Source organism: Cheilinus undulatus, linkage group 15, assembly GCF_018320785.1.
Source record: "Cheilinus undulatus linkage group 15, ASM1832078v1, whole genome shotgun sequence".
Classification (NCBI taxonomy): Eukaryota; Metazoa; Chordata; class Actinopteri; order Labriformes; family Labridae; genus Cheilinus; species Cheilinus undulatus.
In genome coordinates this window covers 3,123,866-3,139,084 of record NC_054879.1, presented here as the reverse complement: position 1 = coordinate 3,139,084, position 15,219 = coordinate 3,123,866, and the positions used below count along the sequence as shown (strand labels likewise).

At 41.4% G+C, this 15,219-nt stretch overlaps 1 protein-coding gene across 1 annotated transcript in view; it reads right to left on the bottom strand.

Moving 5' to 3' along the window:
- Nucleotides 1–908: 908 nt before the first annotated feature.
- The window catches only part of htr2aa (5-hydroxytryptamine (serotonin) receptor 2A, genome duplicate a), a 91,093-nt gene continuing 76,782 nt past the window's right edge, over nucleotides 909–15,219 (bottom strand). The window contains exon 3 of the mRNA XM_041807105.1: nucleotides 909–2,529. Coding sequence (XP_041663039.1) covers nucleotides 1,688–2,529 — 842 coding nt within the window. The 3' untranslated portion in view covers nucleotides 909–1,687. The remainder of the gene's footprint in view (nucleotides 2,530–15,219) is intronic.

Genomic DNA, 15,219 nt, shown 5'->3' with positions numbered 1-15,219 from the left:
TACAGCGTCTATGAGTTGTGTTTTGATTGGTTGCCATGTGGCTGTTTCAGTAAAACTCTATGTGGACGGTACGTGCTGGCAGTAAATAGACCCCCTTTGTGTCTGGAGGAGGGCAGAGTGGTGCTTCTGACATGCACAGTGAGTGCTTTGGAATTATTTAGAGTGCACTTCCTGTGTGGATTGTTTCACAGACATAGTATGTGGGATTTGAGGGTTAAATTCTGGTAAAGTCTGCACTAAACCCTCCATGTAAACCAGTTAGCTTGTTAACTGTCACTGACTGGTCACGATGGAGGTGTAAGGTTCATCTTAAATAGTGAATGTAATGTTAAAACTTAGCACAATATTACTGCAGATTTGACATGTTTCTGACAGGCTCAGATTGACAGACTAATAACGCCCATGTTTTACAAAAAGGTTCTGTTTTTACCCGCCAGTGTTAAAAATGGATCCCTGCAAACGTTTTCAAATATTGAAAATGCTTTTTGTCCTATTAGCCTCACAAAAAATGGCCAAATTGACATCTCACTTTATAAGGCCAAATGTGAGTTTATGGGTCTGGTTTGTCCAACCCATAACCCGAGTGGGCTTGTAAGTTAGGTGTCAGTTTACTGGTTACCTAGAGGGTTTAAGGTTCATCTTAATAGACATTTTCACTGATCAGTAAAAGGCATTTTTGTTGCAGTGAGGTTTCCCATTTCTAATTCCTATATTACTAAGCCCTGCCCAAAAACACAACAAGCCAATCACATTTACTGCAGCTCATAGCAGACCTTCATAGAAGAGCACCACATATTGTGATTGTGGCTCATGCCAGGACGGGAATCCTTTACCTTGCTTCTTGTTCTTTGGCGATAATTTCTTGAAATAAGGAAAATAAGCTCACAAGACTTTTTAAAGACGACCCTGTGGATACTTAGAGAAGCAGAGGTCAGCTTTTGTCTGAGTTAGATCCAAGGTCTAACTTCTAACTACAGCTATTTTACAGGGCGCTGGTTTTGTTCGTGTGCTCTGTCTACAGAGGCTTTTGACCATGAAGCAGATAGTCCTGGTTCAAATCTGGCCTGTGGCTCCTTTCCCTCTCTCTTTCTCCTCAGTTCCTGACTCTATCTACTGTCCTACCTCTCCAGTAAAGACATAACCCCCCCTCTAAATAAATTATTAAAAATAAGGCTACTTGAACTATGCATTGCTGGTGCAACCTGGAGAATCCTCAGAACAGTGAGCGTCAAGTTTGATGGATGTGACCAACTTTGTAGTGCTGGCTTTGTACAGAATCGTACAAGATGCACATATTTACTTCTCTTTTGGTTTGAACACATCCTAAAACGCTATGATTTTGAATCTGAGAAAACAACCAGATTAGTTTTGGTAAAAAAATAACCAGTAGTTTTGAGCAGTTAAGATGGTTTTCTTCTAACAGGGAACCGTCAAAGCCTTTCTAAAGCACACTGACGAGGCTCAGCTGCTGCATGAATCCGGTAAATGATCTTTAACTGACTGAAATGCTTACATTAAGACTTTATTACCAGGCTGGGACCTCTTTGTTTTCTAAATTTCTGACTGTGAGGCACTTTGTCTTTGGCACTTTGACGTAAAACCTCAGACATTATAAAGATGTGAGCACAGAAGGTTCGTTTTTACTCCTTAAACTCCACCTTTAGGTCTAATCTTAGTTTCTGTCGGCTCAAACACAGCTCTCATCCTTCTCTCTCTGTTGTTTGTCCTGTCCACATTTCTCTGGCTCCTGCCTCGGTAAAGAAAAGTCTTTTACTCCGTTTCGTAACCTCCCAACGTCGCTGAGCGGCAGCTGTGTGGAGCTGTAGGCGAGCGGCGGGATGGTGTTGACCAAAATGAGCTGCAGAGGTTTTTTCTCGGGCGTGTACTGACAGCGGACGTACCTGAGGAACGCCGCTCTGTAGGTTTTATTAAACAGCGTGTAGACCAGTGGATTCACCGCCGAGGACAAATATCCCACCCACACGAAAACATTCAGCAGGCCTCCCATGAGTGCTGCGTCACACATGGCGGGGTCGCACATGACCACAAGGACGTTGGTGATGAAGAACGGGCACCACATGACCACGAAGAGGAAAAACACCACCCCAAGGACTTTAGACGCCTTCTGCTCGTTGCTGATGGACTGCATGGTGCGGCGTCCAAACAGCGAGCCGCTGACGCTCCCTCTGGTGTTGCTCAGTCCGCCACTGCTCCCTCTGCCGCCGGCCTCTCGGCTGATGGAGCGTCTGAAGAGTTTCTCTGACGACAGTGACGTCTGCGGTAAAAAGCTCAGAGTGAAGGTGGTGCTCCACTTTGGCCTTGGAACCAGCTGGTCCAAACAGAGGGTGGCCTCGTTCTGCAGCGCGTTGATGGTCAGGAAGTAGGTGACGACCATGATGGTGAGTGGCACGAAGAACGCCACAAAGGAGCCGACCAGCACAAAGTTGTTATCTGTCAGCAGGCAGCTGCCATCTTTGAAGACCTTGGAGTGATCTCTGAGGCCCAGCACGGGGATCGGCATGGAGATCCCTGAAGAGAGGAAGAAGACACACGTGAGGAGGAAGTCACAGACACAGCTCAGATTTTTTCTTTAGCTGATGAGAAGAAGAAAGATTTATTCTCAGGGATTTTTATAAAGACATGAAAGTTTCTAAGAGAAATATCAGGCTGATGGGACCACTTTCATGTACCTCATCTTTTGTGTCAGTCCAGTGAAGGTTAAGATATGTGAAATATACTTAAAGCAAATGAAACTAAAGGAGACCAGGCCAGCCGGTCTATCATTGGCTCTGCCCCTGTCAGGAAGAGAACAACGCCCAGTCAGCAGAGAGGGGAGACACTGACGCCTGATCTCCACATTCAGACAGATAAGAAAAACAGGGAGCAAACTTTATAGAAGTGTTGGTGCTTGAAGAAGACTGCTGCTGTATTCCTCTCGTCTTTATTCATCAGGGTCAATCACTTTTATTTTTGTTAACCATTTATGCTGCTGTCTTAATTTAGTCATGAAAAAGCCTGTAAATGAATTCTTGTCAAAATGTTTGTTAACAGAATTAAAACTGCTAATGTCAAAACTAAGAAGAACAAAACAGTTTAGTACAAGTTTCATATTCTTAAGCTGACAGGCCTCCACTGCCGTTGTTAATGGTGGAGCTTCTCTGTGAATAAAACTGATTCCAACGTCACTCTGGAGACGTGCAAAAACATCTTCTCTGCCAAGACAAGCTTTCGGTGTGCCTCTTTGCTCTTGTTTTAAAAAGAGATGTGGTCCAGTTCTGATTAAACTGCTGCTTTCCTAGTTACAGCTACCTCAGCAGCAGCCATTGGACACACCTGCAGACCAGTGTTAACCCCTTAAAGCCTGTGGTATCATGTTTGATACATACTTTAACGCTACCTATATCTAATCAACATGATCATAAAGTACTTAAAAAAAAGAATACAGTCTGATAAGTGATAAAAATGCCCTCAGGTGGGTTATCAGTTACCAAAAACACCTAATGTATCAAATAAGATACAAAAATGTTAAATTTTATGGAAATTTTGATTTTTTGGATTTCAGTAGAAAGTGAAATAAACATTTCAGTTCCAAAAGATTAGAATTTTCTGGCTATAATTTGTGTTTTCAGGCTTTAGTGTTTTAAGTTTGGCAGCCCATTTTAGATTTAGTCCTTGTTTCAATTCTATGACAAAAACAGTTTTAGTTTTGGTCACATTTTGGTCCTGTTCACCCTTCAGAGTTTTAGTCCAGTTTTAGTTGTCAAAAAGTCCTCACATTTAAGTCTTTACTTTTAGTCACATCATATTTTCTCTCTCAAAAAACTACGGTAATTCCTCATACCCAGGAATAGATATTAGCCACGGCATTGCTTTGATTAGCGTCATGAAGACGGTACTGTCCATGAGTGTGTGTCCATTCACAGCAGCACCGCTGTCAGTGTGTGAAGGTGCTTTAAAGTGATGACAGAATTCCTGTTAATGATGTTGGGGCAATTTTGGCAAATGATAAACGCACTCATACGTAACCGGAACACAGAAACTTGTGTGTCACGGCCTGGCAGCGCCGCATGACACCGGGGTATGGTCTTCTCAACAGTCAAACTATTACACGTGCACCTCTGGCTGTACTGTGATCCACAACAATGTGAGTTTAAAAATATTTTAATCCTTCTTTCTGAGTGTAGATCAGTGATAGAAATTTATGAATTTTATTAATAACCCCATTCCCAGCATCCTGGATTTTGAGAAACTGAAGGGCGGGAAACATAGAGGAACACTGGCACCTCTGTATGAGCTGTTTCGACTTTTTACAGTCATTTTGATCCGCAAGTACTTGATCAATAACCTTGCAAAGCAGATGGATTTGCCCATTTCCATTTTTTCCTCACTGGCAAATCCATTTTGCAAAGTTCCCGTCTGAACCGTTTGGGCCCGGTTAGAAAGTAGGACCAATCAGCATTGAGGGGCAGTACTCTCGGGCGCAGCAGAGTCGTGACCTAAGTGAGCAGCAACAAGAGGTCAGTGCAATCATGGCAGAAGAGATTAGCCTGGATGCTGCTAAAGCGCCAGTTTTATCAGAACTTGACAACATTTCTTCATTAAAAGAAGAAAAGAACAACAGTAAGTTGTTTTCTTTTCAAAAACGACAAAAGTTGTATACTGACATGTCTACAGACGCCATGGTTCACGTTATTCAGCTCTGTACGGAGTTTAGTCCTCAATAGCGGCTACGTCACGTGTTTTGTTGCTCTGATTGGCCCGTAAAGATGTGACAGACAGAACGTTCATCCAATCAGCCTCTGAGTTTTTTTTCTTCAAAGGTTCTGCCCTTTCCCAAACACTGGCAAAGAGGGGTTTACCAGATGGATCTGTGAAACAAATCCATCTGGCGTGTCAGGTTGGTTGAACAGTGAACCTACTGTAAAATCCCATCCCCAGTGTTTACACCATGGATGAAGTAACGCACCAGTTTAACATCAGTATCACATCAGCCCTGCTGACAAACATCAGCCATCAGCTAACATGATCACACGTCAGTAGCCTATAGGCACAGAACTGGGGGGGGGGTTGGTTACCAATTAGGAGGTACCCAGGCCCACAGTAGGTAGGGGCCCTTGGAAGGCCTGCAATGAAAAGTGTTTTAGTAATTAGTGTCATTATTGAATCAAAAGCAACTAAATGAAGTGGTCAACGGACTGAAATCTGTATCAAATAGAGTGGAATAAATTACTGAGGGGCCCCTGCTCTTCCCTTGAAAATGTCCAAATGGTACTGTCCAGCGCTGCGAAATAATGCAAGTAAATTTAATTTAATTTAGCCATAGTAAAAAAATTGCAAATACATTGGGAAATTATGGTTCAGAATACAGTAAGATGTCTAGATATTTGTAAAAACGATGTAACATTTGTTGCTTAGCTGGCCGCTTAAAGGGGGCCCTGTGTAATGTTATTTCTGGGGGCCCAAAATCCCTAGCCACACCCCTGCAGTAGCCAATGTTTATCTGTTGTTTCAAATCAATTCAATGCTGGAATCTGGTTTTTAACTGCTGAATCCTCGTAGTTATCAGTGGATACCAAAGTTAAACTGATGTATCTGTGCATCTCTATGTGATGTGTTTTTTTTTTGTCTTTTGGTATTTGCTTTAAAATGTTTGTGCTTGTCTCTTTACAGGCTGTTACTGTTGATTAAAATCTTACTGAGGATATAAAGTGGTTAAGTAAAGTATAAATCTGTGCTAAAGGATTACAAGGATGAAGTTTTGGCTTAGAAACATGCCGCTGTCCATGGTGCTGAAATACAGTGGGATTTAAAAATGCATCTTTTTCTGTCTTTTATGGCAGCATTTTAACTTGGATATAATGTTTTTAAACTGAATGTCATATGAAAATGATATTTGTATTGGATGGTTGGTTATGAGGTGGAGCTTAATAGCTGGTGGAAGTTTTCTACTACCATGACTGTAGATTTGTTAATCCAGAGCATGAACCCATCCAAAGATAAATACTGGTTTATTCTTCCTGGACCTGAAACACTCCAAACTGAGCCAGTCCCACAGGATATCTGTCAGACCGCCTAGCTTTAATGAGAATGATCCCTCTTTGACCTCCTCTGCTCCCCATGGACCGCCACCATTTCTGTCCACCCTCGCTGTGTCTGTCAAACTCAGCCCAGTTCGCCCTCGTCCTCCTTGCTGCTCCCTTCCGTCCTGTTTGTGACGAGCAAATAATGAGACGACGACTGCTGACTCCATCACCTCCTGCCTGTCCTGCACCCGTCCAGACTTTTTTGGTAAATTTATTATAAGATTCATCTCAAGGTGTGAGTGTAGAGCTAACAAAAAACAATCAAGGCTGAGAAAGCAGCAGGGAGAGCAGGACAGAGTGGCTGCTGACCTGCAGAGAAAATAATAACAGGAGCTGAATGTTTGCACTGACCACAGGTGAGCACAGGTGAGCACAGGTGAGCACAGTTCATATGGTCAGACCTCACACTGTGACCTCAGAGGAGAAAAGCTGCACCTTCCTCCCACATGCTGACAGATGAATAAAAAATCAAGTTTTACCACCAGACTTGAGGGAAACTTTGGCAAATTTAAAAGTGAAGAGTCAAAACAAATTTCTAAGTCCATACTTCTAAAGTGAATACATTATTTCCAGTCCTTTTATACTGAATCACATAAAGTTAAATAGATATGATGTTGACTCTAAGACTGAATTTTTTTAATGTGGTGCAAAACTGTGACTCAGAAGACAGCTTCTAGGAGCTTGCCTTGTCAAATACACTATCTGACACTATTGCACAGGAGTGCATGTACAAAATGCCTCACTGACGTCCAGTGATCCTTGGTGAATTTGACAGCCAATAGGAGTTCAGCTTAACATGATTCTCTGTGTCAGTTAGGGTTAACGATTAAGAGATTTTAACAACAAACTGTACTTTGTAAGACGTTTTTTTTGGAATTTCTCCTGCCTTAGACCTGACCTCCCTCTGCCCTGGTTATTGGATTGCTGCTCTCAGACAAGGATAAAGAATATATCTTTCCAAAGTCACTGCCTATCAGCTTCCTCTCCTTCTTTGGTCAGCCCTTAAAAAAACTTTCTGGTTAAATCTTCAACAGGAAGTTTAGAGTCAGGGATGTCAGCTCTAACTGACGCAGGTCTGAAGGGAGAAATCTTCAGGCTCCACCGAGCAGAGAAGTGAAAACGGGCTGTAGGAAATGGTTTGTGATGATCGAGGGTTTAGGTGTGAAAACGTTTCTTCTCCTGTCAATCAATATTTGATGTGTTTATGCTCAACAAACCAAACTGGAGTACACAGCAGAGCTTCACTTAACAAATTTTGAGCTGCACAAACAGGCAGGATTTTGCACCCAGGGTTTAAAGCTTCTGCCCGTTACCTGCTTTTCTCTTCTGCTTACATGGACATTTCTGTCTCTTTAATGCCTCTGCTCTGGTGCTGATGCTTCTTTATATTCTCATAATAAGAATAAGACTAATCCTCAGTCAGAGCTGAAATCTGAAGCACTGACAGTGGACCACATGGAGATCTATGTGCAACTTATTGCTTTGGTAAAATCTGTATAATTAGCAAACACCCATTCATAATGTAAATGCCCATCCCTGCTCCTAACCTGAAGCTGACTTCCAGGGTATCCTGAATGTCTTTCCTGACCAACCTCCACCCAACCAGCTATCCACCATCCATCCATAAAATAAGACAACACTACCCTTGAAAACACAGAATGTTTCCTCAAATTTGGGAGCTTTCTGCTGCTTAAAGCTGACAGTTGCTCTGAGTTCAACACTAGCCAGCGACTGAAGCATACGCCTGACTCAGGAAAAGGACAGAGACCTGAATACTCATACTTAATTTCTGGTCCACAGAGCTGTTGTCCTCCTCAGCTAACAGTATGGGTGAGGTCTGGGACCACCTACAGCAGATCCCTGAGAGCTGAGAGCAGTTGCACCAAAGATGCCTATGAAAGATCCTCAGGATCAGATTGCAGGACAAAAAGACCAACACCAGCATTCTGGAGGAGCAACAAGCATCAGGTCAGATCAGGTATGGGAGCACAAGACAGTTTGGCACTTCCCTGCATCATCCTTGGTCCTGTACTGCTCTTGCCTCATGATGGCCACTGTCCGGCCCTGCTCCAGGCCAACATTTGCAGCCACCCCTAAAGATCTGGCCCAACCCACCTGGACATCAGGGCAGAAAAGCATGCCAGGTGCAGAAGTGCAGCTGGTGCTACCGTATTCGGTTGCTGGCCCTCCCCATCCCTGTTCTCCTGAGCACAAACAACGACTATGCGATGATCTGCCCGAATCGTACTGCAGAGCAAATCGCTCCCTCTCTAGTCAGTCGAAGCAGTTCCACTGCCTGAGCTCCAGTCTGGCTCTGGCGCCTCCCACGAGCACCACTCCGTTGTGTTTTGTTGGAGATACACTGCAGGTTTATGCCAAGTACCCAGCCAACTTTAAAATACGACACAATACACGGACTCCTAATTATAAATCTCTATATGACATTACTTCTCATCCTGCAGCATGATCAAGAGGTCATCAGGAGGTCAGTGGGTCACAGAGCTACAACCGTGAACAGTTTACCTTTAAGGTGAAAACCAGAGAACTCTACATAAAACCACAGATTCTTTGCAGCAAACATAAACCTGTTGACTTCTTAGTGTACTTTACCATGGTAGAAACAATAAAATCATGAAATCATGTCAAAATGAACAACAAATCAGCCAAAAAAGGGAAAATAATTCACTGTTGACATACTATTCCTCCAGAATAGTGTTCCTCTGTGAACACAAGACACACAAGACACAGCTCCTAGTAAAGGCAAGGCCTGCAGCACCAGGGGGACAAAAGAAAAATCTAAGGGCCATCATAAGGAATAATCTTAAATAATTCACATCAAGGAACTGGGAAAACATTGACAGACACTCCTGGAAAACATCTGCACAAAATTGACAAAAGTTAAAAAAATGTCTTGCAATGCTCTAGGGCAGTGATTCTCAACATGTGGCTCTTTTGTGATGATTTGTGGCTCTTTTAAGTCTTGATTTGGAACAACATTCCCCCAGAAAACCTTAAAAAAGGAAACTTTGACCTCAGAAGTCATCCATTGCAAGTCACATTAATCAGGTTGTTTCCCACACTTGCACAGTAGGCTCTAATTGTCAAACTTAACTGTCAACCTCTACTTTATGTCTGTATATTTAAATTGCCCTTACTTGCAATTTTTTGCTACTTTTATTCGATTTTTACTGCTTTTAGCCTTCTTTGTGACACTTTTATCCTGCTTTTTTGCCTTGTTTTGCCCCCTTTTTCCACTTTATGCCTATTTAAACTGCTTTTTGCAATTAAATGCCACTTATTTCCCATTTTGCCCCTCTTTCACACTTTGTGCCCATTTTCCCACCTTTAGTCACCTTTTTGCCCATTGTAGTCACTTTTCATTCAATTTTTTTACTACGTTTTTGCCACTTTAGGACCATTTTTGCCACTTTTCTCCCAGTGTTTGCCACTTTTAGCCCATTTTTGCGTCTTCTTTTTGTCCCTTTTCACTCAGGTGTGACACTTTTATCCTTCTTTTTGCAATTTTTTGCCCCTTTTTGCCTATTTTTGCCACTCCTCGGCCATTGAAGCTGCTGTTTGCAGTTAAATGCCACTTAATTCCCATTTTCCCATATTTTTTCAGATTTTTACCCATTTTAGTTACTTTTCAAAAATGTTTTTGCCACTTTTTCTCCCATTGTTTGCCCCTTTTGGCCTATTTTTTGCCACTTCTTTCCCATTTTAGTTGTCTTATTTCTGGTTTTTGCCACTTTAGGCCCTTTTTTCCATTTTTAACTTAATTTTTTGGTCACTTCCAATCCCATTTTTTTGCAATTTTTCTCCCAGTGTTTGCCGCTTTTTGACCATTTTTGCTACCTTTAACTTATATTAATTGCCACTATTTACTACTTAGATTGTGGCTCTTGCAAGTTTATTTTTCCACACTTTGGCTCTTTGGCTGAGCAGGGTCGAGTTACACTGGTCTAGAGTTTCATTCAAGAAGTTCCAAGTATTTTAGTAAGTACCCAAAGGATTTTAAACTGACAGTAAAAGACGGTTTTATTCATTTCTTTGAAAATAAATATCAAACCAACTAAAAAACTAAACTAAATTAGCTGTAATTTATCTGCATGGTTTCTGCAGTTTGTGCAGCAGGAAGGTTTGTGTGTGCATTTTCATAGAGAAGAGAAATATATTTTATAAAAATATACATACATATTTATCCTGGGTTCTGTAATTTTGGAGATATTCACAGATTTATGTTATCTACATACAGTGCTAAACAAATTTATTAGACCACCATAACCCTAACCAGAGTAAGGTTTATGCCACAGCTGCCCTAAATTAACAGCACTGGTAATTACCAAAATCATTTTTTATGTTTCTGCAATGGTTAATACACCAATATCTAGAAGCTCTTTAACCCAAATGATAATTTTAATGCTAAAATATAGTTATTATTGTTATCCATGAATTTTCAAATGTACTAATGTACAAAAAACTGAAAAAATAGTAAAGCACATTAATATTTCTTGATTAATATGTCAACTCATAGTTATTTACTTGCATTCCTGACGAGAAAAATGAGGTTTAATGGTTGAATGTTATGTTTGATTCATTTCTGACTTCTCAGAGAAGCCCAGTTTGGGTGAATTCGGTTTAAAATTCCTCATTCCTGTTCAAAACGGTAAAACGTGGAGAGCTCAGTGAAATTGAAAGAGTCCGCATTAAAGCACTTCATGATGCTGGATGGTCTCTGAGACAAATAGGGAAAGACATAAAGTGTTCTCACAGTGTGGTCAAGTATGCTTTGGAGTCAATTGTCCAGACTGGTACTTACAAAATGCTCCAAGGAAGAGGCAGGAAACCAAAGTTAACTGAAGCAGATGTCAGACACCTCAAGATCTGAAGTACTAGAGACAGAAGGAAAACCACTGCTGATCTTCAGGCAGAGATGAATGCTTCTAGATCAGAGTCTGAGAAAGTCTCCAGAATGACCATAAGCAGACGACTGACGGAACAAGGCTGAAAGGGAAGAATAGCTGCTAAGAAGCCATTATTGAGGCCTGCAAACATCCAGAAACGCCTCAGATTTGCCAGGGAGCACAAACACTGGACTGTTGATGACTGGAAGAAGGTACTCTGGATGGACCAGTCCAAGTTTGAACTCTTGGGTCAGCATGGTGGTTTTTATGTCGGCAGTAAAGCTGGAGAACGTTTCGATGCCAGATGCATTGCACCCACAGTGAAACACGGTGGAGATTCCATTATGGTATGGGGTTACATTTGTGGCCACGGCGTGTGCAAATCAGTGAAAATCAACAGTATCACGAACAAGAATGTCTACCACAACATGTTAGTGCATCATGGAATCCCTTCTGGACTGAATCTGATTGGTCGTGGGTTCATATACCAACAAGGCAATAACCCCAAGCATACTTCAAAGCTGTGCAGAGACTATCTGACCAAGAAAAAGGAACCTGGAGTACTGGAACTGATGGACTGGCCAAGTCAAAGTCCAGATTTGAATCCTATTGAAGAAATTTAGGATTTAGTAGATTCAAAGATTGATGGCACAAAAGTTTCATCTAAAGCAAGTCTGTGGGAACAGCGAGAAACTAGGAACTCAGTAACAAAAGAGACTGTGGAAAAGTCCATGAAACAATGGCAGCAAGAATGCAAGCTGTTATCAAGGCCAAAGGAGGCCACACAGAATATGAAGTTTTCTGGTTATTATGTGTGAAACAGGACCATTTAGTTGTTTCAGTTTGTTATTTGCAAAATAGATAACAATAACATTTTTAGTTTTAAACAAGTTTTTGGAAAGATTTCTAAAATATTTTGTTTTCTCGTTTTTATGACAGGCGGTCTAATAAATTTGTTAAGCACTGTATATCTATGCATGATAGAGCATGCATGCTAGCCCTCCTCCTCTGTGCAGTGATGTTTAATCCTGCTGTCATCCAATCAGATCAGAGCGTAACCACAACCATCAGCAGGCCTGACGTAACGCCTTCCATCACTCACACAGGATCCGCTCTCCTCTTCCTCGTTTTAAAGCTCCTGAGGAGAAGACGAAGGCGGAGAATGAAAATAAAAATGAACCCAGAGTAGTAATCCTTGACATAATCTCATTGCTCCCGTGGGTGGCGGCACGGCATAGCGTGCTGCTGTGGAGCGTTTGGCCGGCTGTGACGCCTCCTGAGGGCAGGAACCTGCTGCTCGCCATGCTGACATCGCCTTATTCAACCTTCTCACCCTGCTGTTGAAGCTGTGCAGCTTCAGCTCTAGTTGCATCACAGCAGAGATGTTTTTGAGATTCAGCCTCCGGTTATTTAGACGTGCATAATTATAAACTGTAGAAAAAGCTACGATAAATCCGAATCTGTGTGGGAGAGACGAATAAAACAGAAAAAATCTGAGCTTTTAGGAAAGGACAGAAGAAGTCAGTAAATATTTAGGTAAAATCATGATGTCTTACCTTATCACAACCACAACTATAGAGCCAGAGAGTTAATGTAATAAAAGGAAACTCATGTTGTATTCACACACTTCAAATTTGTTTCATTTCCTGCTCACTGTCTTGGGAAGAATACCCGAGGGCCTGCTTCACTAAGAACTGTGGCTGTTAATAGTTCTGGAAATTGCTTCCTCTATCCACTTCATTTCTAAGTGACAAAGCATGAAGCTCTAAGATGTGTTTGTGTGTTTGCTGCCTGTGCTATGAGCAGAACTGTAAATATGCTAGCCTTCAGAACAGCTGGACAGCTCTGCTAAACTTCTCAGCAGATATCAGACAAAGGTCAAGCTGCTTCGTTTATCAGGAACAGACTTTAAATGATGAGTGGATCCTAGTTATCATGTTTCTGATTTTGAAAGGAAGGAAGCTGAATTATCTCGGACTCGCTCATTAGAGGGAGAACGACAGAGCTAATGAAGAGAGGTGACAGGAAGTAAACAAGGAGCATAACAAGCCAGCACACTCCTCACTGAAGGATTTAAAGTTTGTTTTTAGTCCAAAAAAGTTTTAGAGAAGAGGACAGAGGGTTATTTAGTTAATGAAGAGAGAACATACCCTGTCTAAAGACTTTTAATTTGACTTTTTGTGCTTCAGTCACATTCATAACCCTTTTCACTAAGCCAGCTTCAATGCTGGTTTAAAATCAGTGCTTAATCCAGCACCAGTGCTCTGTTTTTTCCAGCCAACCTGGATCTGGGCCAGGAAAAAACAGTCCTAGTGAGGCACCAAAACCTCACTGGTCCAGGGGGAAGACGAGGTTTTATCTAAGGGCCTGTGTGCTTACACCTGTGGAGGGGGAAAGTGACAAATAATGGGGTAGCCCATTGTTATTGCTTAAAGAGGGGGTATTACGCTTTCCGTTTTTAAAACATACTGTAAATATAAAGTCACAATGTTGGGTGTCACTGCGTCACGTATGCAAATTTTCAAACCGCAAGATAAACGTATGTGGCAGAAATCTCGGAATTAGCGTGTAAACTGATGAAAACGGTTTGTTGAAAATCTTTCTGAGATCTTCCTGAGACGGAGCAAACTGATGAGGTCATCGCAGTAGGATCTCCTGACTGGTTCGTGGTTCATCCGTGCTGCTGGCAAAGCGGAACAGACCGCAAGGCCTTTTAGCCATTTAACCATTTAGTAACACAGTAATTAAACACTTACAGAACAGATTCATCCAGCTCTGCCTTCGCTGCTGCTGCTTTTCTTCCCCCTCTCTCTCCAAACTATCAGGATCAGACTCCGGGTCTAACACGTACATCAAGTATATCAAAATTCGCCATATTTTACTCAGTCGGACCGGTTCATTCAAAGTTTTCAACTACTAGCATAACAACATAGCCAAGTTGGAGGGGGCGGGCACAAAACATTGAGTCCTCCTGCCGGCCAGCATCTGGAAAATCGGCCAATTGGAGGACAGCAGGTCCACGGGGGGGGGGGGGGGGGTTAAGAGACAGCAGCGAAAATGAAGCGTTTCAGATGGAGGTTAAAATGAGGGTTTTTCAGGACGCCAGTGTGAGAAACATGAGGAGTTTTTTGAGCTGTAAACCATGTGGAGCTACTACGTGGGTATCAGAGAGATGGTGTAAAGCCTTAAAAAAAGGCTTTAAAAAAGGCCACTTTAATGCTTTTCTCCACAACTGGACAAGTGTCCTGTAGGGGGCGCTTTATCTCTGTCACTCAAGAAGGCTCTTCATCATTTGGCCACTGCAAGGGCAGCCTGGAGGGTCTCTACAATTTGTCCTCAGGAAAGAACCCTGAACAACATTTCATCCTCTTGAATGCCCCCTTGAGGGCCCTCTATACCCTTTCACCTTTCACCTCTAGGGCAGGGATGTCAGACTCAATCACAGCAGGGGCTGGATTCTGAATTTGGGTCTAACCTGAGGGCCTAACAGGGTCAAAATTTCTAATAAACTGTCAACCTCATCTTCACCAGCAAAGAATTACAGGGAAAAAAATTTAACATTTATGATAAATGATTCTGAGACTAAAAACTAAAGACTTTCAACAGTTAAAATGCTGGATAAAATTCAAAATCGTGAGCTCTAAATGTCAAAATATGAGAATAGTCAAAATCATGAGTTTAAAAGGTTAAAAGATAAGATAAAAGTGTAACATTTTAAATCAAAAGGCCAATATTTGGGATTAAAGTCAAAGTTAGGAGTAGAAAAGCTCAAAATACGAGAAGAAAAAATCAAAATAATTAGTTAAAAAGGGGAAAATATGAGAGAGCAAAATCAACAGTTTTAAAGGTCAAAATATAAGAAAAAACTATAAATCATGAATTTGAAAATGTCAAGTTAGGAGAAAAAAAGTTAAAATAATGCATTTTAAAGGTCAAGAGATGCAATAAAAATTTTAGATTTTCAATCCAAAAGTCAACATGTGGGATTTAAAGTCAGACTTGGGAGCTGAAAATGTCAAAATATGTCTTAGAAATTAAAATTGTGAATTTAAATGGTTAAAATATGAAATAAAAAGTCAAATTTGTGATTTGAAAAGGTCAAAACTATAACTTTAGTTCATAATTATGAGATGCCAAAATTGAAAATATGAAATTAAAGGGCAAATTTCTTTTCCCACATTCCCGACTTTTTAATCAAATGATTTTAACTCTTTACTCTTTCCAGTGCTTAT